At 41.5% G+C, this 27,479-nt stretch overlaps 1 protein-coding gene across 1 annotated transcript; it reads right to left on the bottom strand.

Annotated features, from left to right (window-relative positions):
• Positions 1 to 129: 129 nt before the first annotated feature.
• On the bottom strand, positions 130 to 26,968 carry myef2 (myelin expression factor 2). Its single transcript, XM_038813172.1, has 18 exons — positions 26,782 to 26,968; positions 20,367 to 20,572; positions 16,026 to 16,078; positions 15,556 to 15,563; positions 14,316 to 14,409; positions 9,543 to 9,737; positions 9,300 to 9,453; positions 7,395 to 7,444; positions 7,012 to 7,075; positions 6,778 to 6,879; positions 5,994 to 6,044; positions 5,785 to 5,895; positions 5,553 to 5,705; positions 4,805 to 4,918; positions 2,291 to 2,374; positions 822 to 1,042; positions 687 to 738; positions 130 to 600 (listed from the first exon to the last, which is right to left on the bottom strand). The coding sequence occupies exons 1-18, from the start codon at positions 26,862 to 26,864 to the stop codon at positions 437 to 439; spliced, it is 1,959 nt and encodes a 652-aa protein (XP_038669100.1). The 5' UTR covers positions 26,865 to 26,968; the 3' UTR covers positions 130 to 436.
• Between the last annotated feature and the right edge of the window lie 511 nt (positions 26,969 to 27,479).

Genomic DNA, 27,479 nt, shown 5'->3' with positions numbered 1-27,479 from the left:
GGGGGGGGGGGGGGAGGAAGAGAAATAGTGGCATGAAATTGTACAATTTAAATGTTAATTGGCTGTATGAATTAGAAGTGCTAATTATGTAATGTCATAATGACACTATAAATAAATTCAAGTGACAGATTTTAGTAACAATTTAAGTCAGACAACATTTTATTAAAAACAGTTTACCATTCAAACAGAAGTGACCAGCGATGTGTTGTCTATTATATATATAAAAAAATCAGACATTGATAACAGAAATTACGTAAACATACAACAGTCTCAATATTCAATTACAAAGGTTGGCAATCTTTAAAATTACAGTATAGCTCACACAACATGTAAGCTTCCACTAAGCTGTTGGAAATCATTTTGGTACAAAACAAAAAGCAGAACAATAAAGCTAATCAGACATGCTGTGTTTTTCTGTACATCGCATGGTTTTCATTCATGCGTTACGATCCATGCGCACATCTATCTCTCTCCCACTGATCTTTGTGCCATTCATCATTCTGCAGGCTTTCTCTGCTGCTTCTGGGGAATCAAAACGCACGGTCCCACAACCCTTGGACTTGCCATTTTCCATTTTTATTTCAGCAAACATCACGTGACCTAAAAGACAACACCAAGAAAATCAATCTTCTCATATCACTAGCGAGAACATTAGGGTAAAGTAACAAGACTAGATAAACACTCACCACACTGACTGAACTTTTCCTTTAGCTTCTGCCATGTTAGATCATATGGAAGCTGGAAAAGTATTAACAGTTGTTATATGTGCACATGACTCTTCATATAAAAGGGAAAAGTTTAAAAAATATGTTGCTGCTTACATTTCTTGCAAAAATCTGGCAGCCTCGAAACCCACTTCCACGGTCTCTCAATCCACTTCCCATTGATCCAGTGTTCAAGCTTCCAAATCCACGATCCATATCCATACTCCTGTCAAGTCCTACTCCCATTCCAGTTCCCATTCGGTCAAGGCTAGAACCCATGCGATCCATACCCATTGCCATGCCTCCTGCCATACTGTTCATAGCAGGCATACCACCACCTATGATGCAAAGTGGAACAAAAAAGACCTTTTAGTAGCAGAATTCAATATTTTGAGTGATATCCCAAATGATTTTACATTCTGCCTTAGCTCAGTGATAGCAAGAGTGAAGCACTCTTGCTTCAGGGTCAGAAGGTTGTGGGTTTAGGCCCTCCCGAGTCTGGAGTACATAATCTGGACTGACTATGTCAGAATGCTTTCAGTTGAGATGTTAAGCCAAGACACCAGCTGCCCTCTCAGTTAGGCATAAAAGATCCTCTGGCACTACTCAAAAAGAGCAGGACTTCACCCATGTCCTGGCCAATATTTATCTCTTAACCATCTGGTTGTCATCTCAATGCGGTTGTTGTACTTTGCTGTACACAAATCAGCTGAAAAGATTCCTACATTACAACAGTGACTGCACTAAGTACTTCCAATGACTGTAAAGCACCTGGGGTGTTCAGAGGTTCTGAAAGACGTGATGTGAATAAAAGTCAAAGAGTAAGGGGTTGCCCATTTAAGATAAGAGATGAGGGGGCAGCACGGTGGCACAGTGGTAGTACTGCAGCCTCACGGCACCAAGGTCCCAGGTTCAATCCCAGCTCTGGGTCACTGTCAGTGTGGAGTTTGCACATTCTCCACGTTTGCGTGGGTTTCGCCCCCACAACCCAAGATGTGTAGGGTAGGTGGATTGGCCACACTAAATTGCCCCTTAATTGTGGAAAAATAAATTGGGTATGCTTACATTTCTAAAAATAAAAGGATAGAGATGAGGAGGATTTAGTGAATCTGTGGAATTCTTCACTGTGGAATTCTTCACAGAGGTTGGGTCGTGAAGTATGTTCAAGGCAGATTGACAGTAATTGATGGTTTTGTAACGGCAAAACTTTTCCAAAGCCACCAGAGAACACTAGAATGGACTACATTCTCATTCAGGTTTTACCCTGCCCCCAACAATTTCAATGCAGAATATATTGAATAGTAATTGTGTTGTTCGTGCTAACAGACCAAGCTATCCATAGCTTAATTATCACAAAGGTACCTCAATTCTCAAGTCTTTCCCCTCCATCTCCAAATTAGAACATATTACTGTGTTTATTGGTCAATAAGTAAGTAAAGACATCACATCAAAAAGTGGAAATCTCCCTAGTGTAGTTTGAAAAACAAATGGTTTGACACATTGTCTTCCACATACTTTGCGCTAACTCCAGATTGGAAAGCCATTCAAAATGTTAAACAACGCCACAATTAAGAATCGAAACGTACCCAATCCAGATGCCATGGGGCCCATGCCAGTGGTGCCCATTCCACCTCCCATGCTTCCTCCAAGACCTCCACCCATTCCACCTCCTAAAGAGAACAAAACCAATTAACAACATTTGCACAACTCATTAGTGGAAGTAGAATTTGCACACTTTGCGAAAGCAATTAGGCCAATTTGTAGCCACAAAAAAAGCAAACTATTAAAATACTGGCTTGTATTTCTCAATTCTCAAACCTGAATCATGATTGCCAAATAAAGGTGGAAACCTCAAGAGTGCTGTACATTTACCTCTTCAATTACATTACCAATAGTTTATGCATCTCCTTCTCACTTTACATGAGAAAAAGGCATACAAGTGTTAAGTTGAAGGAAAAAAAAGAAAATACTTGGAAAATTATTTCATTTTTTAGTTCCACGGAAGTAATATCTTTGATTTCTTCAGATAGTCAGTACATAAAAAGGAATTAGATTAAGGTGCAAATGATTTTACTGACAGGAGATATCAACACCAAACATATTATGGCTGTCAACAACTAATTGTGACTGTCAACAGTTATAATTTTTCAAATGACTGGAGGTAATTTCTGCACTCAGTAAGATGAGATTAGTGCCAGGGAATGGAACAAACCATTTTGGGCACCCAGTGTGATGTCACATATTCGCCAACGATGCCCCTCAACAGTGCTGTGAAAAGGAACTCTGTTGCACCAGTGTGACTCTTGTCACACCATCCAATCTTTCAAGAGTAACAAAGCCAATTTCAGAAAGCCTTAAAATTAGCAACACTCTAGTTTTACTTTTACTTAAAAAATCAGAACCAATGCAAATTACACATGAATTTATGGACAAATTATACTAATAAAGCTAAATTTGACTTTTTAAACAAAAGATATTCCTTTCACAACCACAAGCAACAGCATCACTTCCTGAACACATGTAGCACTACGTAACGCTACGCAACATGCTGTTCTTTATTCACGCAGGTCAGAGTTGTAAGGGTTGTTTGGTGTATTAAGATGTCTGGAGGCCTGCACCGTTGAACAACATTAATACTGCTTATTAACTCATAACTATACACATGTCAAGGTACAGTCCTGCATGGGTATCATCTCCATGCAGATTCCTTCCAGACTCTACTACATACTAAACACTATCTGTCGCTAGTTTCCCCAGTCCCACATTAACCCTTGCCGAACATCTTTATATTAGTCAGGGCAATAGCTTTTGCCTTCCAGTTTCATGGGTACAATGATCATCAGTAAGTTTTTTTTTAAATTTAGAGTACCCAATTCATTTTTTCCAATCAAGGGGCAATTTAGCGTGGCCAATCCACCTACCCTGCACATCTTTGGGCTGTGGGGTGAAAGCCACGCAAACACGGGGAGAATGTGCAAACTCCACATGGACAGTGACATAGAGCCGGGATCGAACCCGAGACCTTGGTGCCGTGAGGCAGCAGTACTAATCACTGCGCCACCGTGCCGCCCGATCATCAGTAAGTTGCACTTCTAGGAACCCTCTCTCCCTCGGGCCGCAAGTTCCTTTTCCACCATCCAACCATTAACACCCCTATTTACGGTTTAACCACTTTTTGAGAAAGACACCCAGCTCTTGAGCATCTTTAAACTATTCACTCAGCTTTCCAGATTATGGACTTTTTAAATAGAGCTCCAAAGCCTTCCCTCTCATTTTCTGCCAAACATGTCTCCCGAGAGCTATTCGCTTCTTCACCTCACAAAAATTCTGTGTTTCACTTTCTATGTCTGGTTTCGCTCTGCATTTATGAACTGATCGCTTCGCTCCTCTGCTTGTAGCTCTCTTTTGCATCTTCCAGCAATATGGCTTGTTTTTTTTGTTTTTTAAAAAAACTTCCTTCCTGTTAGTCCTGCTTCCAGGTCAAAAGGACTCGGATTTGTTATTCAAGAAAATGACAATTTACTCCTTTATAACTCATGCAAATTTTAAACCGGCTTGGTCTTGTGTTTAAGTTCTCATTCTTGGATCGTTCAAAGACCCGCACTGAACCCTCAAAAATAATGCAATCAAAACAACGCAAAACCTTGCAAGACAGAAAAGAGAGTTTGAAAGATTTTCTTCTTCAAATGAATCACAAGAACATTTTAAACGGCATATCTTTTCCTTGGTCTTAATTTTGGTAAGCAATGTACACAGCATGCAACTACATGGGTGGCTAGGATTGCTGCCTCAACACCAGGGACCCAGGTTCGATTCCAAACGTGGGTGACGGACTGCGTGGAGGTTGCACATTCTCCCTGTATCTGCGTGGATTTTTTCCGAGGGCTCTGGTTTCCTCCCACCGTCCAAAGCTGTGCTGGTTAGGTGGATTACCATGGTAAATTGCTCCTTAGTGTCTAAAAGGTTCGGTCAGAGCGAGGGGGCCGAGGTAAGGTGTTCCTTTGGAGAGCTGGTGCAGACTTGATGGGCTAAGTGGCCTCCTTCTGCACAGTAGGACTCTATATATCATACACACAGTAAAAGTGTCATTGGTTTCTTACCCATTCCTCCAAATGAGTCACCAAAGCCACGGTTCATGCCCATGTCACTTCTTCCAAAGTCTCGATCGAAACTACCTCCCATGCCAGTTGACCCCATTCCGGCACGGTACATATCTGGAAAGGATAAACAAAATTTGAATTGCAATGCAGTTAAAAAAAACTTTTAACAAGTTAAGTTTGTGCAGAAAACAGAAATCTTCTGGACATTTTCCCCTACATGTAGAGATGTGTTATGTTTACAGAACAGTTTCCATACTAATGAAAATCTTGATGTGGTGAGACTTATATATCCAATTTAACTAGCTGAGAGAGGTTAAGCTTGCTCTTCATAGTAGTTGGTCCCATGGAATCATACAGCATGACATTCTGTTTCAGAGGCTAATCATATACAACATAACCCAGTCTGATTCAGTGTTGCTCCAACATTCACATGGGAATGTCCAGAAAGGGATTGCTGGAAAGTGATGAGAAGCAGGTAAAGACCCATTTGTGTCTCGAAAAAAACCTCACAGGCACCAAAACCACTTGGCAAACTACCTTTAGTTAACTTTACACAAAACATTAAATCAACCTGGGTTTACATTTCAGATATTCAGTGCATAAACTCAAACATTGGGGAATTGCATATTGTGATTTAATTTTGATATTCATTAATGAGTACACAGTATACCAACAGTTAGCTGAAGTGACAACTGTAAAATTTTAAACATACATTGAAATATAGCAAATAGTAAAAGAAAACCGTTACCTCCTATATTGCTTCCCATTCCACCTACGCTGCTTCCCATCCCTCCAATGGCACTCATGTTGCTGCCCATTCCTCCCATATTTCCACCCATTCCTCCCATGTTTCCCATTCCTGCAGCCATATTTCCTCTGAAGTCATCCATCGTACCCATACCTGTGGCAAAGAAATAAAAGGTCACGAAACTTACCAAAGATAATAAAGCCTCAAGACAAGCAGAGAGAAAAAGAATTACCTGCCATTCGACCCATATTTCCCATGCCACCGCCACCACCACCACCACCATATCCTCCCATGTTGTTCATTACGTCCATTCCACTGCTGAAACCACTGGGACCAGTCATTCCTTCAGGTTGGAGGGCGGGGAGAGGGAAAAAGACTTGTAATAAAAGATAACTTAACTGGCACTTTAGAAATTTTGGGTTCTTAGGACATAAAGCTCACCTCCACCCATTCTGTTCATTCCCCCATAGGCTGGCCCATCCATTCCAATTCCTAAGACAAGAAGTTTAGTAATGATTATATGCTTATTTTCAGAACCCCCCCCCCCCAATTAAGGGGCAACTTAGCGTCACCATTCACTTACCCTGCACATATATTTGAGACCCAAGCAGACACGGGGAGAACATGCAAACTCCTCACGGACAGTGACCCGGGGCCGGGATTGAACCCGGGGCCTTGGCACCGTGAGGCAGCAGTGCCAACCACTGTGCCGCCATGCTGAATTATGTGCTTATATTTAACTATGTTTATTGAGGGCCGGTTTTCAGCACCATGTCGGAGGTTCTGCACATGGAATTGGAGCCAGGTTCCCTGGAAGCCATATTCAGGGTGTCGGACCTGGCAGAGTTGCAGACAGGAGCAGGGACAGATGTTTTGCCTTCACCTCATGGCTCGTAGTCAGGTCCTGTTTGGGTGGAGGTCAGCCTCTCCTCCCTGTGCTTCGGTGTGGCTGGGGGAACCTGTGGAGTTTTTGGTCTTGGGGAAAAAGGTAAAACTTGCACTGAGAGTGGCGGAGGTTTCTGCCAGAGATGATGGTGGTGGTGGTGGGGGGTTGTTGTTTATTTTATGGACACCTTGTTGCTGCCAAGGGGTGATGGGGGTGGAGAGAGAGAGAGAAAGAGGTGTATTGGGTTTTGTTTGTTAAGATGTTAAAATGTAAATAAATATATTTAACTATGTTACACAGTATGGTATACAATCTCCCATTCTCATTCAGGTTTCATACCTCCAGATCCCATATTTCCCATTGCACTGTTCATATTCATTCGATTTGCAGCGATAGGCTGGCCACCAGGTCCAAGTCCCATTCCAATACCTCCAAGTCCACCTGAAATTAAACAGCAGGCATGAAATCAGTACATTAGAAGTACTATGCAAATCTATTTGTGTACTAATGTACTATTGTGGCACATATCCAACTTTCTTCTCTAGTTATTACAGTATCCTGTATTAGACTTACGAGGCAATTGTGGAGTCTTGTTATCCATAGAACGAAAGTCATCATGTGGAACAGATCTATCATCCTGTATTTTAAAAAAAAGTAGTTTGTTATTGAACTGATCTATTTCCAAGCTCTTCCTCGTCATCACAATGTAATCAAAGAACACGGTGGCCTAGTGGTTAGCACAACCGCCTCACGGCGCTGAGGTCTCAGGTTCGATCCCGGCTCTGGGTCACTGTCCGTGTGGAGTTTGCACATTCTCCCCGTGTCTGCGTGGGTTTCACCCCCACAACCCAAAAATGTGCAGAGTAGGTGGATTGACCACGCTAAATTGCCCCTTAATTGGAAAAAATAATTGGGTAATCTAAATTTATATTTTAAAAAATGTAATCAAATCTTACCATTTTCACATGCATTGGTCTGTCAAACAGAAGCTGTCCATTGAACATAGCTGTAAACAAGTTAAGGACGAGTAACAAACTGATGGTGCCCAATTCTGTAAAAGGATCTTGACTATTTGAGAAACATAAATTGCAAGGTACGTGTGTCTATTACAAACTCAAATTAATGTACATTACTTATACATAACAAGTTTATTATATGGCAGATACACCCATAGCAAGTTATTTTACATGCCAAAACCAATTACTTCACATTAATTGTATTTGGTCATGCAGTCCTAACCAGACTACTGCCTAATTATACAAAGTACCACCTATGATCCAAGGTAAACAGCAATGGGCAATAAAAAGGCCTTCAATATCACAGAATAGATTGTTTTATTCTTGCCCTTTGGTCAGTTTCCCTTTTGCTGGTATGTTCATGAGTATGCAAGCTGGTAGTTTTTCAGCATTTTAGATCATGAGGGACACGCAATATGCTGATTTTCTTCACTCATGACACATTTTGCAATACAAAGCAAAGGAATATATATCTGAAAAGGTTCAAATGACAAACTGCAAGAGCATAACATAGCTTAATATTCCACCCAAATGGAGAAATTTCCGATGTGTGCACTTGCTTCTTCAGAATAAAAATTGAGGCTCCTTTTCAGGTAATAAATTAATTAACTGAAATAATTTCAGCTACTGACCAGAGCTGATGAGCAGCTAAAGCACAAAAATCAGTATTTCAAAACTTCACAATGAGGAATAGCAATGACTTTGCATTTGGACAACTATTGAAGTACACACTTGCAAAAGAAATCTTGTAGGCAAAATAATTGAGCTGAATTATCTGTCCAGCAGTGCACACCAATGCCCCACTTCTTAGGGGTTGATCCAATTGTCACGCTGCGCCTGAAAGTCAGCATAGCGTGACCGATAAAAGCCAGGAGACCCCGCTTCTGGGATCTACCCAGCTCACGCCTCGTAAGATCTAATGTGATCTTGCGAGATTCCGATGTAAATCCCGCTCATTGTGGGCAGGATAATTTTTTGGGAAAATCTGTATATTTATGCGAGACAGCTAGTCTCACTTTAATGTGCAGATTCCCTAGGCACCCGAGGCTTTGGGATCTATCCACTTATGGGGACCAGACAGCACTGCATTCATGGGGGTCGCCCAGGGACTCGGAGGCTGCCAGCTGCATGCCCTTTGGGCAGGGTGGTGCCCCGGCACCTTGAAGTGCCATCTGGGTGCCAGCTTACCATTGCCAAGGTGGCACTGCCAGGATGCCACACAGGCAATTTTTACACTCACACACACAGGGCTGGGGGTGTCCACAAGTCCCAAAAGACATGCCGTTAGGTAAATTGGACATTCTGAATTCTCCTTCAGTGTACTTGGACAGGCACTGGAGTGTGGCGGCTCGGGGATTTTCACAGTAACTTCATTGCAGTGTTAATGTAAATCTACTTGTGACAATAATTATTACAAGGGGGTCAGGGACCTCTGAGATCAGGATGCCATTTAAAAAATGGTATCCCAATCGCTCGCAATACTGGGGAGTTCCGGCGAGCAGAGCTCCCCAGTGTATAAAATGGGACTGAGCGCAGCCTTGGCCGCGTTCCCCCCTCAAGGCCCCTAATACAACGAGAGTTGTGTTGTATAGTCATGTGTTTCTCAGCACTGCAAATGCCAGGAAACACTCAGTTAAACGCATTCCTTACGGGACTTGGTTCCCAATTAGTTGAATCGTGCCCCAAGTTTCTTGGCTTGGATATCTATTTGAATTCCACCATAACATCTAAAAACAATCAAGGTTTCGTCATTAAAGTGCAGATTCAGAGATTTTGAACATTATGTTCAAAAATATTTGCAAAGCATGTTATCTGACTTAATGATCAGGTGTGGGGAAAAGATACAGATAGCTTGAACGGCTTCAAGGGACTGTTCAAAAATCACAGTTCCTATTCCACGACTCTTGCCGTCTTTATCTTCTTTGATATCGGCACGTTTTACTGTCCCAGCCATGGAAAACACTTCTTTCAGCTTCTTCCAACCCACTTTAAAGTCAAGCTAAATACAAAAATAGGCAGTTAAACAGAAGTTCAAAACAGCACAATAGTTTTTCAATTTAAGGAAAATTAGAAAAATTATATACTCACATTAGCAACAAATACAGTTGGTAAAAGTCTTCCAGCCTGCAGAGCAGTGAGAACCTCGGGGGGGATATTTGGGTTGTTGACAAGATTTGGTGGTAAATTAACAATTGGCGTACCCATATCTGGTCCAGGTCCACCAGGGTACGAACCACCACCAACACGCTGCATAGCCCTCCGGGCATGTTCTCCCTCAGCATCCTATAAGATGTAATAAGACATTAAAAATCAATAAAATTGCATGTTCCATAAAAAATATATATATATATATATATATATATACACACTAAATTATCATTCCTAAATCAGGTTCATTTGAAGCAGAGGCCACTTGGTTACGTTTATTTTTGCGGCACCTAAGCTGGTGTATATTTTTCAATTTAAATGGGAATTTGCGTAATAAGATGATCTGATTAGGATGTGTTTTTGAATATTAGGGAATAAAGCAAGACAGTGGGTAGCAACATTCCTTCTAAATTCCCTTTGCAGTGCTGACCCCGTTAAAACTGCTGCACAGCCTTGCACGTAGGGCTGCCTCTTGTGCGTGGCGGTTTGTCCCCTGCCAGGTGTGCAACTTAAAAAGGGAGGTGGTGAAATTGTTCAAAGATAGAAAACTGATTTACTTATGGAGTGAAACATTACCATGGGGTTATCTAAATTCAGTCATAATGCTGAAATTCAGTGATTCTGCTGCTTTGAAAGCTTAGCTACTACCCACTAAAATGTAGTTCCAAATCCTTTTAATTGGAGTGTCAAACCTCGACATTGCCCAGTGAAGCAGTTGAGGCTCCTTCATTAAATGTTTTTAAGGTAAAGTTAGATAGTTTTTTGAAGAATAAAGGGATTAAGGGTTATGGTGTTCGGGCCGGAAAGTGGAGCTGAGTCCACAAAAGATCAGCCATGATCTCATTGAATGGTGGAGCAGGCTCGAGGGGCCAGATGGCCTACTCCTAGTTCTTATTATGAAACATCAATCGCATACTACTTAACCAATTAAATAAAAGTTAAATCTCTGAAATTGTCAACAGCAGAAATAAAACCAGCAAATGTTAGAAATACTTGGGCTAAGCATACCAATAAAAAACATACAAATAATGTTTCAGGTTTAAATATTCATCAGAACAGTTTTGGTAACTTATCTGCTCATCCCACACGCAGACTAACCTGTTGTTTTTAGCGTTTTACTTTTGTTTTACATTCACATTGGACAAAAATATCCCTCAATTACATTGGATCACAGTCAATCACAGACCAGTTGAAGCCATGTAAACTTCCTCTTTACATCATTACTCAGTTGCATTTCTCAATATTAGACCACTGTGCCATTCATGTGAATTATTTAAAATATTTTGCCCCATAAATTACAACAAGCACTGCCAGCAAACTATCATGAACATCTCTTGTCTGCGAGCAAATGTCAACATCCAATACATAGAACAGGAAAGAATTAGTTGTAAAATGTTTCTTAGGAACAATGTAAATGAAGGCACTCACATTTCAAAGGATCTAGGCACCAACTCTCCTCATCAGAGAGTCATTATGCTTTTTGATGCAACATTCCCTGTTGATAATGTTCATGCACCCGTGTATTACGAATATCTAAATTCATGACAGTTTCCAATAATGAAGGATCCAAATCAAAAATGTAATGTAGAAAGATATTTTTACTGCCGGACCATTCCTGGTTCCTAAAAATTCCTGCACCCTTGCTTTGGAGAAAATGTTTTCAATAATTGCAACCAAATTTAAACCGTAAAATAGGAATTAGTGTGACCAAAAATTTAATATGCTCGCACCTCTGATAAACTAGCTACAGGGGGAGGGGGAGAAAAGAGAAGAAAAGAAAGGGGATGAGATGGATGAGCTCCAACAGGATTCCATTCACTTCCTTCAGCAGAAGCACTCCCAAAATGCTATACGGGTCATGTATGTAAATATATTTTCTCTAGTACACAATTTGTGAAAATGGTTGCCGCAAGAGCATTCTTGATTTAGGAGGGTGTATTGCTTAGGAGCCAACCCAACCCCCCCCCCCCCCCCCCCCCCCAGCATAACTGATCTAGTCAATCTCCATACAATTCAGTCTAGAAACGGTAATTCCCTGATTTCACCAAAACAAATTTTCTTTTAGCTCTTTAACATTACCATTAAGTTGAGGGAAAAGTAGCTAGGATTTGGAGGATGGTACCTCAGAAGAACTGCAGTCGGGAGGGGCTTAGCATTTCCATATCATTATTGAGCAACGGACACGGAGAAGTTACGGGGATCCGGAGGCTGTGTGGGTGTTGATGGAGTCGTGGTCATGAAGGGGTCAGTGTTAAGGGCAGCTTCACTACCCTTTACTGTGAGAAAGCACAGGGAATCCATTGGTGGCCTCCACACTGAAGATATGGAAACAATTTCAGCAGCACTTCAAATTGGGGGCGGTATCGAAGTTGGTGCCGATCTGTGCGAATCACATGTTCGAGCCAGCTAGGCTGGATGTTAGGTTCCGGGGATGGGAGAAGGGGGTTGTGATGATGAAGGATTTGTTTGTTTGGAGGGCCAGTTTGCAAGCTTTGAGGAGCTGGCAGAAAAATTTGGACTTTCACATGCAGGTACACTATTTACAGGTGCACCACTTCGCGAGGAAGACCTTTCCAACATTCCCTGTGGTTTTGCCTTCCTCGTTGGTGGAGAGGGTTTGGTCATTGTCAGGGACAGAGGCAGTATCCTTGGAGGGGGTTAAGGCCAAGTGGGAGGGGCTGGATTGTGAGCTGGAGCAAGGGGTGTGGCGAGTTTCTGCGTAGCGTGAATGCAACATCATGTGCGAAGTTAGGGCCAATACAGTTGAAGGATGTGCACATGGCCCATTTGGTCAAATCCAAGATGAGCAGGTTATATGCGGGTGTGGAGGATGAGTGTGAGCGCTGTGGGAGTGTTCCAGCCAACCATGTACATATGTTCTGGTTGTGTCCTACGCTTGTGGGGTTCTGGGTCACCTTCTTTGGCACCATGTCGGCAATCCTACAAACTGAACTGAACTGAAGCCTTGTCCCCCTCGGAGCCATATTTGAGTTTGGGGTATCGGTCTTGCCCGAGCTGCAGACTGGGGCGGGGGCTGATGTTTTGGCATTCACCTTGGTGATTGCTCAAAGGTGGGTGCTGATGGGCTGGAGATCAGCTTCTCCACCCAGTGCCTCGGTATGGCTGGGGGTATCTCAAGTTTGTTTAAATCTCGAGAAAGTACAACGTGAGGGAAGCAATTGAAGGGTTTTGCAGAAAATGGCAGCCATTTATTTTGTACATGAAGTGCTGGTTACTGTTAGTTGCGATGGGCAAAAAAAAGTCTGTTTGCTTTTCTTGGGGGGGGGGGGGGGGGTTGTTACTGCCCGTTATTGTTAGATATAAAACTGAAAAAAGTTGAATAAAAATATTTTTTACTGCATTGCCATTAAGTTTACAGGACAACTACAATTAAAATGAATGACCTCAAACCATGTACACTTTCTTTTGCATCATGTTAGGAATGATGTAAACCTAATCTATTCAACAGCTGGACTTTGACCCTCAAAATGAAAGGAGCAAAGTAGTAATGATTGGATCACCGTGCCTCATTTGTTTTTCGCTGTGGTTGAACTTGCTGAAAGTATGGTGTTATAACGGTGTGGAGATAACAACAGGGTATCTGGGACCCTAGTGAAAAGCAGAACTAACCAGTGTATTTCTTTAACCAGTGAGATCAAGGATTATGAGAAACAGGACAACGCAGAACAAGGCCAGCTTAGGATCGAATCAGGCACAGAAGAGGAATAGAGGAAAATAAAGATTTGATTAAGACAGAAGTGGATAGGAATAGCAAGAATATTAAAAGTGTTTTTAATCTAACAATTTACAACCTAAAAATAAAATTCCACGATCTGCATTGTTCAATTTCTGAGTTGATAACAATTATAACATTATTAAGGATACTCAAGCTCTTAATTACCTTGTGAGATCTTAATGGCTAATTAACTTGTCAACTCAGCAAACTCTTGGAAAGAAGGCGCGAGGCGAAGGGCAAAATGTTGTTTCAACAAAGCAAATGAAGCTTTGGTCATGTTCAAGGTAAATAGCAAGAACATGGTGTATATTATCATGATTCTTTTAATTAATTTTTTTGCTTTTGCAAATTCTTACACAGGTTCCCATATCACTTATCTGGTGTTTGTGGAATGTTACACTGTGAAAATGGTTGACTACACCAATGATTACACTTAAAATGTCATTGTTATTGACTGTGACTGAGGAGAGAGATTTAGAGTTTTACAGCACAAAAAAAGAGGCCCTTCAGTGCATCGTGTCTACCCCAGCTATCAAGCTTGTATCTATTCTAATCCATTTTCTAGCATATGCTATGGCGTTTTAAAGCTCATCATGAAAGAAGAGTTATTTGATACTACTGCATGACATATGCAAAACAAGAGTCGAGCTTAAATTTTGCCTCCCCCAACACTGTTACAGAAATTGAAATGCCATTTATACAATAAAACTAAACTGAAAGCCAAGAAAATCTGTCCGGGCCAATTCCAATTATTGAGATATTGCCAAGTAAACAAATGAAAGTTGCCCACTCCCCACCACACATAGTAATATTTATTTGGGGCATTAAAGGCCATTTTGCTACACTTTGTCTGAAGACCCATTCATGCGAGCATAAGAGATACATATATAGAACTGCATAAAATGATAAATATTTAGTTCAAATACAAGTTGCTAGAACCTGTCCATCAAGGAAGAGAGCAATAGCTTACTACTCACCTCTTTTATATTAAGTGGTCTTCCACCAAGATCATATTTGTTCATAACATCTAAAGCTTTTGAAACTAAATCTTCAGTTTTGAATTCCACAACACTGTAGATTTGAATGAAAAATGTTTTTTTTTTTTAAAAAGCAGTAATTTATTTCAATCTATTCTAAAAAGTACAACAGTGAGTCTCAATTAAATGAGACTTAGTCAATGTATCTTGCTCTGACTGCCATCTATGTAACCTGTCCATTGGTTTCTGCTATAATGCCCTACACCAAGACTATCTTCTCAAATCAGCAATTAAGCTAGTCCGTTTGAAAATTCCAGATTACAAGCTTAATATACGTGATGGGAGTTCTATTCATACAGTTGCAGTGCCAAATCAGCAATATGCTGTTGAAAGATATATTCTGAGTATGAGTGCCCAAATATGCAAGCAACTATCTCTCCCATTACTTTCCAAATATTAATGGACTTTAAATAGGGTGTGCAAGATCATCCAGCTCAGCAAAATATTAGAAATCTTCACAGGATTCCAGTTGCATAATACAAAATATTGTTCTGAAATATCAAAGCAATGAAGCATCAATTGCAAATGGCCAATTTTGTTCTGGGGGCAGGAATCCTATATTCTTGTAACACACTAAATACTTGTAAGAAGTCTTACAACACCAGGTTAAAGTCCAACAGGTTTGTTTCAAACACGAGCTTTCGGAGCGCAGCTCCTTCCTCAGGTGCGCTCTGAAAGCTAGTGTTTGAAACAAACCTGTTGGACTTTAACCTGGTGTTGTAAGACTTCTTACAGTGCTCACCCCAGTCCAACGCCGGCATCTCCACATCATGACTAAATACTTGCACATTAGCCAGTTCCTCACACTTGGGGATTGCTGCTGGATATGAAAGTTCCTTGTAAATTTGTCTGATCTACCCGGTGGCTGATTTTAGCAAATCAAATCCAGCAAGCTTTAAATGAGACAGCTGACCAATGCATGTAGTCTGTACCTTTGGAAGTGACAGCAAGCACATGCACCCCTCTGAACCCAAGATCAAAGCTGCCACACAAAACATCTGCGGCCCAAATATGCCATCTGGAATTTTCACTGGAGGGTTAATGTAATCGAATGTGTAGTTTGAGTATGATGCACCTTTAATCTAAAATGGATTATTCCAGGACACAGTAAGACTATTTAAAAACAGACTTTGTTTCTCTTTTAACTACTGAACATTAATATGGATAAAGAGTTACTTACCCACAACCCTAAAGTCAGATGACAAGCAATGCAAAGGGGGAAGAAGAAAAAATAGTTTAGGACATGAAGTTACATAACTTTCTTCAATGTCTTATTTCATTTAGTACAATATGCAGGAAAAGGATTCACAAAAGAACTACTGTAATTATATATAACAGGCCCTTACTGCAACTACCTCCTATATTTTAGGATTACTTTTCTGTAAAAGCAAGCAATACATTACAACTTGTTTAGAGTAACACCAATCCAATCAATTAAACATGAAAATATCCACTGCAGGCCTGCAGATTATCCGTTTCTTAATGCCAGACAACACAATCAAACTCCAGCATAAAGCAGAGTTGGCAAGTAAATACAAAGGCATCCCAGCGAACAAACACCTTAAATTGAGCTACCTGTACTAAACAATAAATTTAAAAAATAAAACTGCTGAGGACCTTATGAACCCCCGAGCAGATTTTCCCACTTACCCTTGACTTTCCTTCAGCATCCTTAAAGAGTTCCACGTATATAACATCACCAACTACATGAGATATACAGAGGGGAAATACCAAAAACAATGCATTTAAAAGACCACACACTTACTTCACTGTTGCCGCTTACACAACACTACAGAGGAACAACCCATTATTCACCAACAATCAACACCAGACCAGCACACCTCCTAGTAATTACAATATATAACAATTTTTTTAAATGAAAAAAAATCAACATTTTACCCAAAGATTTGTCACCTGCATCATCCGAATCAGATTCAAACAACATTTACTATCATATAGCAACTATTTAAACAGATTTGGCCTGTATGATATAGTTGGTGAACAAATAACAAATGTTGTTACTACCATTTAAAAAACAATCCAACATTGCTAAAACAAGATACATTTTCCTATCAAAGCCAACTTTGTGGCAGTCAAAATACACTGTTTTAAGGTGACAAAGCTTACAACCCTGGATGTGTAAAGTCACAAATACATAACACAATACTGCAATGAAAATGCTTATTGCACAACACACAAAAGCAATAATTCAGCCATATCATGGCATAAAAAAATCTAAATCCAAATCCAAGACATTGAGCTTCACAATTAAACTTTGTGTCACCTTACAACAGATGCAGAAATCACAAAGTTACAGATATTGTACTTAGCACAAAATCATTTTAAGCTCCAGTAATTGGCTCAATAGTAAAGGCATTATAAATAACGATACTTGGAACCAATGTCCATCTTACTTAGTAAGAACGATAAAGGAAGTAAAACAACTTCCAAATTTCTCCTATGACTTAAAGGCAAGCATCAGTAATTTTCTACATTTTCTCTTCCAGATGCAATTTCCTTTCACCATACAACCTACATTGCCATGTTCACAATAAGGAATTTTCACTTTCTATGTATTTAGAGGTTACAATGCTCAACCATCAATTATAGGACTTCAATAATCCACCCCGAGGCCGAACAAAGCCAGAATTATACAAATGGCTGCGAAACAGAACAAATCCTTATTAGGAAGGCCTTTACACTGTTTGATGCTTTGTCTCAAATGCCTACACGGCTGTGCTAGATAGTCTCTAATTGCTCTTGGTCATTCATCTACTCGTAAATCAGTTTGTACAAAATTATGCACTATTTTGGTTCATAAAAAAGTTTTGAAAATTTGTGAAATTTAAGTTGTATTCATCCATAATAATCAAACTGTTTGATAATTTACCAGCACCTAAAATCAAAACAATTGCAATAACACCAGATCTTCACAGAATGTTAATTACCTACCGTAGGTGCAATTTCCTACATATTCGTTCATAGATCAGCCCCCCCAAAAACTGTATAATACTAAGAGAAAATACTGGAAATACTGTCCCTCAAGAGGTTCGTTCCATGCTTTCATCAGGTGCTCTACCAAAACATCTACCCATTTATTCAATATGTGGTGACATCTTATGGTCTTGAAAAATTCTTAAGTAACGAGTAAAGGTTTGTAGTTTTAATGACAGTGGGGTAAGGTAAAGGAGCTTTGCACGTGGAGCTGAATACTACGCAAAAAATGAGAAAGACGACACCTGTATCAGTTAATCAAATATTGATCCTCAAGTCTGATTCCAGAAATAGGGAATGCAAAGGTTGTTGAAAATCTGAACTGACTTGTAAAAATAGCCACCAAACAAAGATATTTAACAAAGAAGTTACTTGAAGTACCTGCCAACAGAAAGGTGGAACTGCATGGTAATTGTCCCACCTGTCTGGGCACCAGCTGTTCCAGTTCTTGAACAGCCAGGTTTCAGGCTAATGCTTGCCAACAGCCAATTCACCAATGCTTTATCACAAGACTGCCGAGGATGCCATTAAGGAAAACACTGCACAGAAAAAGTAACCGCAATTCTACTATCCTATTTTCTTTCAATGTACAAACATCAACTTTTCACTAAGACTGAAATTTAGAAACACAATTTCCCAAGACAAAAATAAAATAAAACATGCCCGGTGCAATTTTATCAGTTTGAATCAGATACGGCAGTTTAGTGAAACTCAAAAACCTAGATCTGGAATATTTTTTTTTTTTTTTTTTTTTAAATTTAGATTAGCCAATTATTTTTTCCAATTAAGGGGCAATTTAGCGCGGCCAATCCACCTACTCTGCACATTTTTGGGTTGTGGGGGCGAAACCCACGCAGACACGGGGAGAACGTGCAAACTCCACACGGACAGTGACCCAGAGCCGGGATCGAACCTGGGACCTCAGCGCCGTGAGGCGGTTATGCTAACCACAGATCTGGAATATTAATAAATTGACAGCACCGAGAAACCAAATTCCAAAGAAAGATGGATATGGAGTATAGATTTGCAGACTGCAACAGTTCAAGAAGGCTGCTCACAACCATCTTCTGAAGGGCAATTAGGGATGGACAATAAATGCTGGCTTAGCCAGCAATGTTCATATCCAGTGAAATAATTTTTTTTAAAGCAAAGTCTTCCTTTAGAAGTAGGCAATGGACAAAGTAACTGCAAGGTAATTGCCAAGTAAACTCTTTACTGCCATTATGCAGCAACTAGATGAATGCGTTATCATGTGGCAAATTATGGCACCCTACAGCTTTAAAGAAAAGTCAACTTCTGCTTTCAACAGCCTAAGTGGTGCACATTATGGTGTTGTAATTAAGACATGATCAGAAAAACAATTCAAATTCAATTTGCGGCATAGATCCTTAGAATACAAGTACATGATTCCAAGAGTATCCACTACTGGAGGGGAGTATGAAATAACAATCTCTATGCGGCTGAACAAAATACATGCTCTCTTTAGTTTAGCTGTAATTTCCTGGAGTTAACTTACAAACTGTTCCTAAATACATTTGTTTATACAACAATACTAACTGTACTTAAAAGTTGGCTGCATAGCATTTTGGGAGAAGTTTGACACTATAAAATTGAGGTTCTTTCACATCAGCACATCCTACAGGAGGCGGGTATACATTCAGGTTCATATACTTTTGCTACTTCTACATGTCCCATTTTATGAAGGTCCAACCGTTTCAATGACAGCGAGAACTGGAAAAAAAGCTCTCCCAAACTATTGGGTGCATTATCCAATCTGTAATGGTTTTACTACCGTGAACCTTATTTTCATAGGGTCCAGAATCTTTAAATCTAAGTTGCACAAGCAATTCCTTTCAGAGGTAACCACTGAATCATACCCAAATTTCCATATCCTGGACTAAATATACTCTCTTTAGTTAAGCAGTGCTGGGACTCCAAAGTATCTGATGGGGGCCTTGTTCCAAGGCACATTCAGCAAATTCTTACTGTCCCAAGAAATTGGCTGATGGGAGATTCTAGGAGAGGGAGGATAAAGTATATCCCAAATGATTCAGAAGTAACCCACTAGAATCTAAACAGTAATGGGATGGTGAGGACTGCAAAGAAACAGATGCCACTCCCTGTAGGCTCAATTCCCTTGCTGCCATCAACTCTTTCTACCCAAAATAAAAATGTTGTCTTTTGGAAAATAAACAGCACAAGTTTATTCCAGATACATTTTAGAAGCCTTTAGCAGAATTTCCATGCTTTTTCAAGGTTTTCAGAATAGCCTGCATCACAAGAGATATCTCAACAACAAACAATTTTCATTTACATAACGTCCCCAAAGAGAAGCTCTCCAGGTGGCAGCTTTTCAATCCTACAGAGAATATTTTTGCGCTACAAATTTCCTGGAGCTGCAGCTCTTCGGGTATCATGAGGACACAATTTTTTTTCTGGCATGTGTTTTTGCAAGGCAGAATGCACTAAAAAATACTTCTCTGTACATTATTAAAAGACAATTGGATGGGTTAATCAGGCATTATTATCCATAAAGGCTTCAATGCATTCCCACTTGCAAAGTATAGGCTATTGGAACAATTAAAGCACATGAAGTAAGCATGATGCGGAGCTCTTAAAACACTTTAATTAATTGTTGTTCCACCCCACTATAAGAGAATAATTCTCATTTTTATTCATGGTTGACTTATCATTACAAATTGGGCCAAACAAATAAAATATTGCACCTGTTTGTTTCAAAGCAAAAGATAAGCTTTAAGATCTGTCCTGCATACTATTTCACATAAGTCAATTTCAAAGCACAACGGGTATGGTGCCGTGAGTAGCTTACAAAATATAGGTTTTGCTTCAATTTTATTTATGTCTGCACTAGTGTTCTCATTTACTATGTCATCGGTAAAATTAAACAGAAACCCGAAAGTATTAAAAGATGGTAAAATGTGGATTTATTTTGGAAAGCATTGTTATTCATGAATGAAAACTGCTTCCATAAGTTACCTTTTTCTCGCATAAGGTCTTTAATCACTTGCCACTTTGTATCATATGGAATGTTGCTAATAAACACTCGGTTACGGTTATAACCCTTCTTGTCTCCATTTGTTGTCTTCTCTTTTAAATATGGATGAAATCTATTAGACTTCTTGTTTCCTATGGATTTTTCCTTCAAACTCGAAGTCTCTTCTTTTGAAGGATCATCCTCTTCACTAGGTATTAAAGAAAAATACATTAACTTCACACAAAAGCAATCAAATCTTCTACAAGGAGACATTTGTCTCAAAATTCCAACACAATATCAGCACCTTTCAACCCAATAACCAGATCTTTCAGTGGGATTTATTGTTGAAAAGTTACACAATATTGAACAAACTCCACTTCAACACGTTATGTGATTAATGCAATTCCTTCCTCAAAATCATGAACCATTTGAGATTGAGTTAGCTGCCTGACCCAGCCCCTGCTTGCGTCTCCATCGTCCTCCCTTGAAATGTCTAAATATCATAACACAAGAGGTAAGAATAGATAAGTTATACTCCAAGCCAGTTCCATCATTCTAAGATCATGGTTTACATCAACTCCACCATCCCCCGTTATCCCTCGATTCTGTTTCCAAAAATCTACCAACCTGTTTTAAATAAAGACTCAGCATCCACAGCTCCGAGGTAAAAATGTCCGACAACCCTCCAAATGCTCATTTCAGCACTAAATGGCCAATTCCTTAATTGGAGTGTGACCTAGTTCAAAATTTGTAAACCAGGAAATCATCCTTCCAGCACCAGCCCCATGAAGCATTTCATATTTCAATCAGATTGCCAAATCTTCCAAACTCTAGGTAACATACCTACTCAGTCACTCCTCATAGGATACCAAGTATCAATCTAATCTACCTACATTGCACTCCAAAGCAAGTGTTCCTTTCCCAATAGATGCTGCCAGACCCGCTGAGTTTTTCCAGTATTTTCTGTTTATTTCAAATTCCCAGCATTCGCAATATTTTGCTTTTATACAAGTATATATTCCTTGAGCAAGGTGTCCAAAACTGTGCATAGTGCTCCAGTTGTGAATTCACTTTATATAACTGCAGTAGTACTCTTATAGTGTAGTCCCTCAGTAATAAAACCTACCATGATGAAACTGAACTCACTTGAGAGTTAACACAGGCAACAGAATTTTGGATTACCTCAATTTTACAAAGGGTAAGATGTGGGAAACCACTTGAGTGTATTTGAATCATGAACCATATGCTTTGATTTTATCCAATTCAATATTTGCAAGATCAAAACCATGGTTTTTGATCAGATTCAAATTCTAGTTCAATTACCAACCCCATCCCACTCCCTGGTAATAGCCTGAGATTAAGGGGGTCTGCTTGCAACCTGGGGGTCACATTTGATCCAGAGATAAACGTCCAACCTCATTTGTGCTATCAGAACCACATTTTCCCACCTCTAAATCTGTTGAAATCCTCACCCATGTCACTGTAGCCGCTAGACTTCACGATTCAAATACACTCGAGTGGTCTCCCATATTTTACCCTTTGTAAAATTGAGATAATCCAAAATTCTGTTGCCTGTGTTAACTCTCGGTGAGTTCAGTTTCATCATCCTTGTGCTTGCTGACATTGGGTCACAGACAATCAAAATGTTTTTTAAATTCTCATCGTTTTCAAATGCTTCCATAGCCATGCCCTTCCCTCTCTCTATAACCCCTCCAAACTCCAAGATTACCTGCACTTCCCAAATTCTACCTTGTGCATTCACAATCATAATTACTCCACTATTTCAACATCTTATTTTTAAAATTCTCATCCTCGTTTTCAAATCCTTCCATAGCCATGCCCCTCCCTCTCTATAATCCCCTCCACCTTTCAAGATAACTTGCACTCCCCAAATTCTAGCCTTGTCCACTATAGATGGCCAAGTCTAGCTTCCAAGCTCTCTACATGGTTTTCCTCCTTTAAAAGTCCTTAAACCCACCTCTTTGACCAGGTTTTTGGTTTTATGATCCATCTCCTTATGTGACTGTCATACATTATTTTATAATGCTCCTTTGAAGCTTCTTGGGAATTTCATATTGAAGGCGCTTGTATAAATAAGTTTTTAATTGCATGTTGTACCTGCACAGTGAGACGTGTCCATTTGATTTTCTAACTGCTTGCTATTGCTGCATGCGTCTACCATGCACAAACAGAAGAGCCCAGGTGAACTAAGGATTTATTTTTTAAATGTTCAGAAAGACCATTTAACAAACCCAATTATCCAGAATTATTTTATTTATGAATAAAACTTATTTTGTAGATTCTTTGTCACAGATGGATTGCACATCACTGGCAGTGCAGCAGGCAGGCGTTTGTAATGGAAGGCAAGGGAATATGAAACGTAGTGATATGGAAGATCCGGACACAAGTGACCCTCTCCTATGTTTCTTCTCACAATTATATTAAAAGCACAGTGGCTAGCACTGCTGTCTCAGGAATACAGATTCAATTTGTAGAGTTTGCACTTTCTCCGCAAGTCTGCATGGATTTCCTCCCACAGTCCAAAGATGTGCAGGTTAAGTGGGGTTATGGGGTTGCGGAGATAGGCCAGGGAGTGGGCCTAGGTACAGTGCCCTTTCAGAGGGTCGGTGCAGACTCGATGGGCCATATGGCCTCCTTCTGCACTGTAGGAATTCTATGGTTCTATTCTAATTGCACACTGAAATTGGTGGGTGCAGGGCAGCATGGTGGCACATGCTGTGAGAAAAATAAATTGGGTACTCTAAATTTAAACAAAAAGAAATTGGCGGGTACAATGTGGGCATCAGAGACGTGGCGGCAAGGTGATTCGGGTTGGGATCTAAATATACGAGGAAATGTGTCCTATCGAAAGGACAGGCAGATGTGACAGGGTTGCACTGTTTGTAAGAAATTAACTAAATTGGGAGGAACAAATGATAGGGTCAGATGGCCTGGAATTATGTGGGTAGAGGTCAGGAATCGCAAAGGAAAAAAGACCTTGATGGGAGTTATGTATAGGTCCCTAGCAGTCGTCAGGATGTGGGGCAGAAAATAAATCAGGAGATAGAAAGGGCATACAAGAAAGGCAATTTTACAATAATCATGGGGGGTTTCACTATGTAGGTGAACTGGGGTAAATCAAGTTGGTAGCGAATCACAAGAAAAAGAATTTGTGGAATGTCTACGAGATGTTTTTGAGCAGCTTGTGGTGCAGCCGACTAGGAAACAGGCAATTCTGGATCTGCTGATGTGTAATGAGGCAAACTTGATGAGGGAAACTTAAGGTGAAGAAACCCTTAGGGGGCAGTGACCACAATATGATAGAATGCACCTTCAACCTGCAGTTAGAGGGAGAGTAGCTGGAATCAGATTTAACGCTTTTATAATTAAATAAGGGTTACTGGGGTGGGAAGAAAGAGATTTGGGCAGCCAAGAGTGAAGGAGTTTTCCTTCTACTCGCATGTGCATAAAGTGTACTCCCGGATTGACTTTTTATAATCCTGAACAGGGCTTTACTGACGGGGATAGTGGACACTGAATACCGGAGCACCCGGAGGAAACCCACACAGCCACATAGAGAATGTGCAGACCCCGCATAGACAGTGACTCAAGTCGGGAATCAAACCTGGGACCCTGGTGCTGTGAAGCAACAGTGCTAACCACAGGCTCTGGTCAGACACCATTTGGAATATTGTGAGCTGTTTAGGGCCCCGTATCTAAGAAAGGATGTGCTGGCCTTTTGAGGGTTTCCACAGGAGACTTACAAAAATGATTACCGGAATGAAGGACATGTCGTATGAGGAGGGTTGAGAAGTCTGGATCTGTACTTGATGGAGTTTAGAAGGATGGGGGGGGGGGGGGGGGGGGGGGGGGGGAGCTCATTGAAACTTAGGCCTAGATAGATGGAGATGATGTTTCCACTAGAAGAACCTAGAACCAGAGGGCACAGCCTCAGACTGCAGGGATGATCCTTTAACACCAAAATGAGGAGGAATTTCTTCAGCCAGAGGGAGGTGAATCCGTGAAACTCCTTGGTGCAGAAGGCTGTGGAGACCAAGTCACAGTGTCTTTGAGACAGATATAGGTTCTTTTTTTGTTTAAATTTTGAGTACCAATTCATTTTATCCAATTAAGGGGCAATTTAGCATGGCCAATCCACCTACCCTGCACATCTTTGGACTATGGGGGTGAAACCCACGCAAACACAGGGAGAATGTGCAAACAGTGACCCAGAGCCGGAAGTGAACCTGGGACCTCAGCGCCGTGAGGCAGCAATGCTAACCACTGCGCCACCATGCTGCCCCAGATAGATTCTTGATTAATACAGGGATCAGGGATTATGGGGAGAAGGGATGAGAAACATACCAGCCATGATTAAATGGCGGAGCAAACTCAAGGAATTCTGCTCCTTCAGAGAAAAAAGAGAACTCCACTCTACATAACGCTATAGGATTTCCAATATATACCTGACAGACCCTTATTTAATTTCTCGACCCAAGGACAGAATATACGGAAAGTCTGCAGCCTAGATTATGTATTAATCCTGGAACTGAGCTAAAATCCTCAACTTTCTGACTCAGAATAATGTTGATACCCGAATGAAACATTCATCTTATACTTTGAGCTGCAGGGATGCCAAAAGGGTGGACACCTCTTACAGCAGCTCTTGGATTTTATGAAAATATGGGTCCTGAACACCACAGATCGGCGCTATAAATATCACATGCAAACTACGAATGTTATCAATTCAAAATCAAGTGGTGCTCATCCAACTGGTTTGCCATCAGTCCCAGACAGTGAAACAAATTGAGGAAACAGGAGCTTAGTCTCTCAGCCCAACCGTACCAAATGGGTTGGTCTGGCAGGATCGGAATTGGATATAGGTGGCACGGCAGCACAGTGGTTAGCACTGATACTTCACAGGAACCTGGTTTTGATTCCCAGCTTGGGTCACTGTATGTGCGGAGTCTGCACGTTCTCCCTGTGTCTGCGAGCGTTTCCTTCAGGTACTCCGGTTTCTTCACAAAAGTCCCGACAGACGTGCTTGTTAGGTGAATTGGACATTCCGAATTCTCTGTCAATGTACCCAAACAGGTGTCGGAGTGCGGCAACTAGGGGATTACCACCAACTTCACTGCAGTGGTTTTAAAAATTTTTTTAGAGTACCCAATTAATGTGCAATTTAGCATGGCCAATCCACCTACCATGCACATCTTTGGGTTGTGGGGGCAAACCCCATGCAAACACAGGGAGAACGTGTAAACTCCACAAGGACAGTGTCCCTGGCACGGGGTCGAACATGGGGCCTTGGCACCGTGCTAACCACTGCACCACCATACTAGCCCTTCATTGCGCTGTTACTGTAAGCCCACTTCTGACACCAATAAAGATTATATCATTGAGTAAAAGCTTGAAGCAATGAAATGCACAAAATAATTAATTAGCAGCTTGTTGTTATAGGATCATTATTAAATCACTTGCTAATTACCATAAAAACTATTGGGGGGGGGGGGGCAAGAGAGGAAAAAACACATGCCATGCTCGAAAGGGAGAGGAATTGTTGGCGGATAAAGGTTACCCTTACAGCCATTGTAGGTAGCATTCGCAACGGGATCTTTTCCACCATTCAACCGCGGAGAACGTTCTCTCCGTGGGCCACGTTACTGTGAAAGGGCTTTGCAGACGCGGGCGGGGGGGAATGTTTGATTTCCAACGGGGCGGTCCTGTTGTTCTGCCACGATTGCATTCGCAGATGTAAAAGCGACCGAGCACCACGTGGGCACCTTCTCTTTGTTAAGAGGCACAATTACAGCAATTTGCCAACCACACTGGCAAAGAGAGAGGGAGAGAAAAGGGGGGGCTCGCGGGAATAGAGAGCAAAGCGTGCAGACGGCGAACGGGTCACATTATCGCACATTTCCCCAAGTACCGGGAATCATCACTACCGACACCGAGGGCTGTTTGAGATCCGTTATCTGGATTGTTTGGACCTCTTCTCTCTCCCCCCCCCCCCCCCCGGAGAAAACTCTCCCACCTCCATCCCCGCCATGAACGAGCCAGAAACACGTTTCAATTCAGTAATGGGAGAGAGGGGACATAAAGAAAAGACGAATTGACATCGCGCGCCTCAAAATTAAAATCCCCGCCGGCAAAATTCAATCCGTTCTTCGGCCGAAAAGCCCGCGGATGGCGGAACAGAAAGGCGGACCACGCTGCACAACAAAGCGAGCCGCCCGTTTGGGCTCCTCTTCGGACGACGGGGAAATTTGGGAGGCGGCGGTAAAAAAAAAAGGCGGGGAGGAGGTGGGAGAAAGGGCGCTAAGTTGGTGAGGAGTTTAAAGCGGCGGCGCAGAGAGAGAGGCCTGAGGCCTGTGAGAGAGGCGGGGGGAGGGGACAGACATGGGGAAGGCTCATTACGTTTTGTCCGGTGTCTCGTTTTCTTCGTGCTGACTATTTTCCACGTCCTGCATGGGCTGCGGATCCTCTTTGATCCCCTCCATCGCGGCTCTCGCCTTTGAATCGCGCCTCGGTCACAACGGCCGCTCTCTCCTGGGCAGGGGGCCTTTCAGTCAGCGCGCAGACTCGGGCCTGCCCACTACCACATCTCGCGAGATTGCCCCTCCCCCTCTTCCTTGACCAAGACAATGAGCCTGGCCCCTCCCCTTACCAAGAAAATGTGCCTGGCCCCTCCCCATTAGCAAGTCAGAGCCTTGGCCCTCCCCCTTAGCAAGGCAGAGCCAGTCCCCTCCCCTTACCAAGACAATGAGCCTGGCCCCTCCCACTTCACCAAGACATAGCCAGGCCCCTCCCCCTTTACCAACACAATGAGTCTGGCCCCTCCCACCTTACAACACAACGAGCCTGGCCCCGCACTCACCAACACAATGAGCATAGCCCCTCCCACTTACCAAGACAATGAGCTTGGCCCCTCCCACTTACCAAGACAATGAGTCTGGCCCCTCCCCCTTACAAAGACAGAGCCTGGCCCCTCCTGCTCCCACTTACTAAGACAATGTACCTGGCCCCTCCCACTTACCAAAACAATGAGCCTGCCCCCCTTACCAAAATAATGTGCCTGGCCCCTCCCCCTCTCACTTACCAAGACAATGAGCCTC

This window comes from Scyliorhinus canicula, chromosome 12 (assembly GCF_902713615.1).
Source record: "Scyliorhinus canicula chromosome 12, sScyCan1.1, whole genome shotgun sequence".
In the NCBI taxonomy this organism is placed as follows: Eukaryota; Metazoa; Chordata; class Chondrichthyes; order Carcharhiniformes; family Scyliorhinidae; genus Scyliorhinus; species Scyliorhinus canicula.
Note: the sequence above shows the minus strand (reverse complement) of the source record. Positions and strands in the feature narration are given on the sequence as shown.

What these genes read in the sequence shown, in the direction of transcription:
- myef2 (XM_038813172.1), bottom strand. Translation starts at nt 26,864, where the DNA reads ATGGAGGGGATCAAAGAGGATCCGCAGCCCATGCAGGACGTGGAAAAT. An exon ending in AACGAGACACCGGACAAAAC is followed by an intron (nt 20,573 to 26,781) that starts GTAATGAGCCTT and finishes TTTAATACCTAG; the next exon opens with TGAAGAGGATGATCCTTCAA. An exon ending in GACCAATGCATGTGAAAATG is followed by an intron (nt 7,076 to 7,394) that starts GTAAGATTTGAT and finishes TTTAAAATACAG; the next exon opens with GATGATAGATCTGTTCCACA.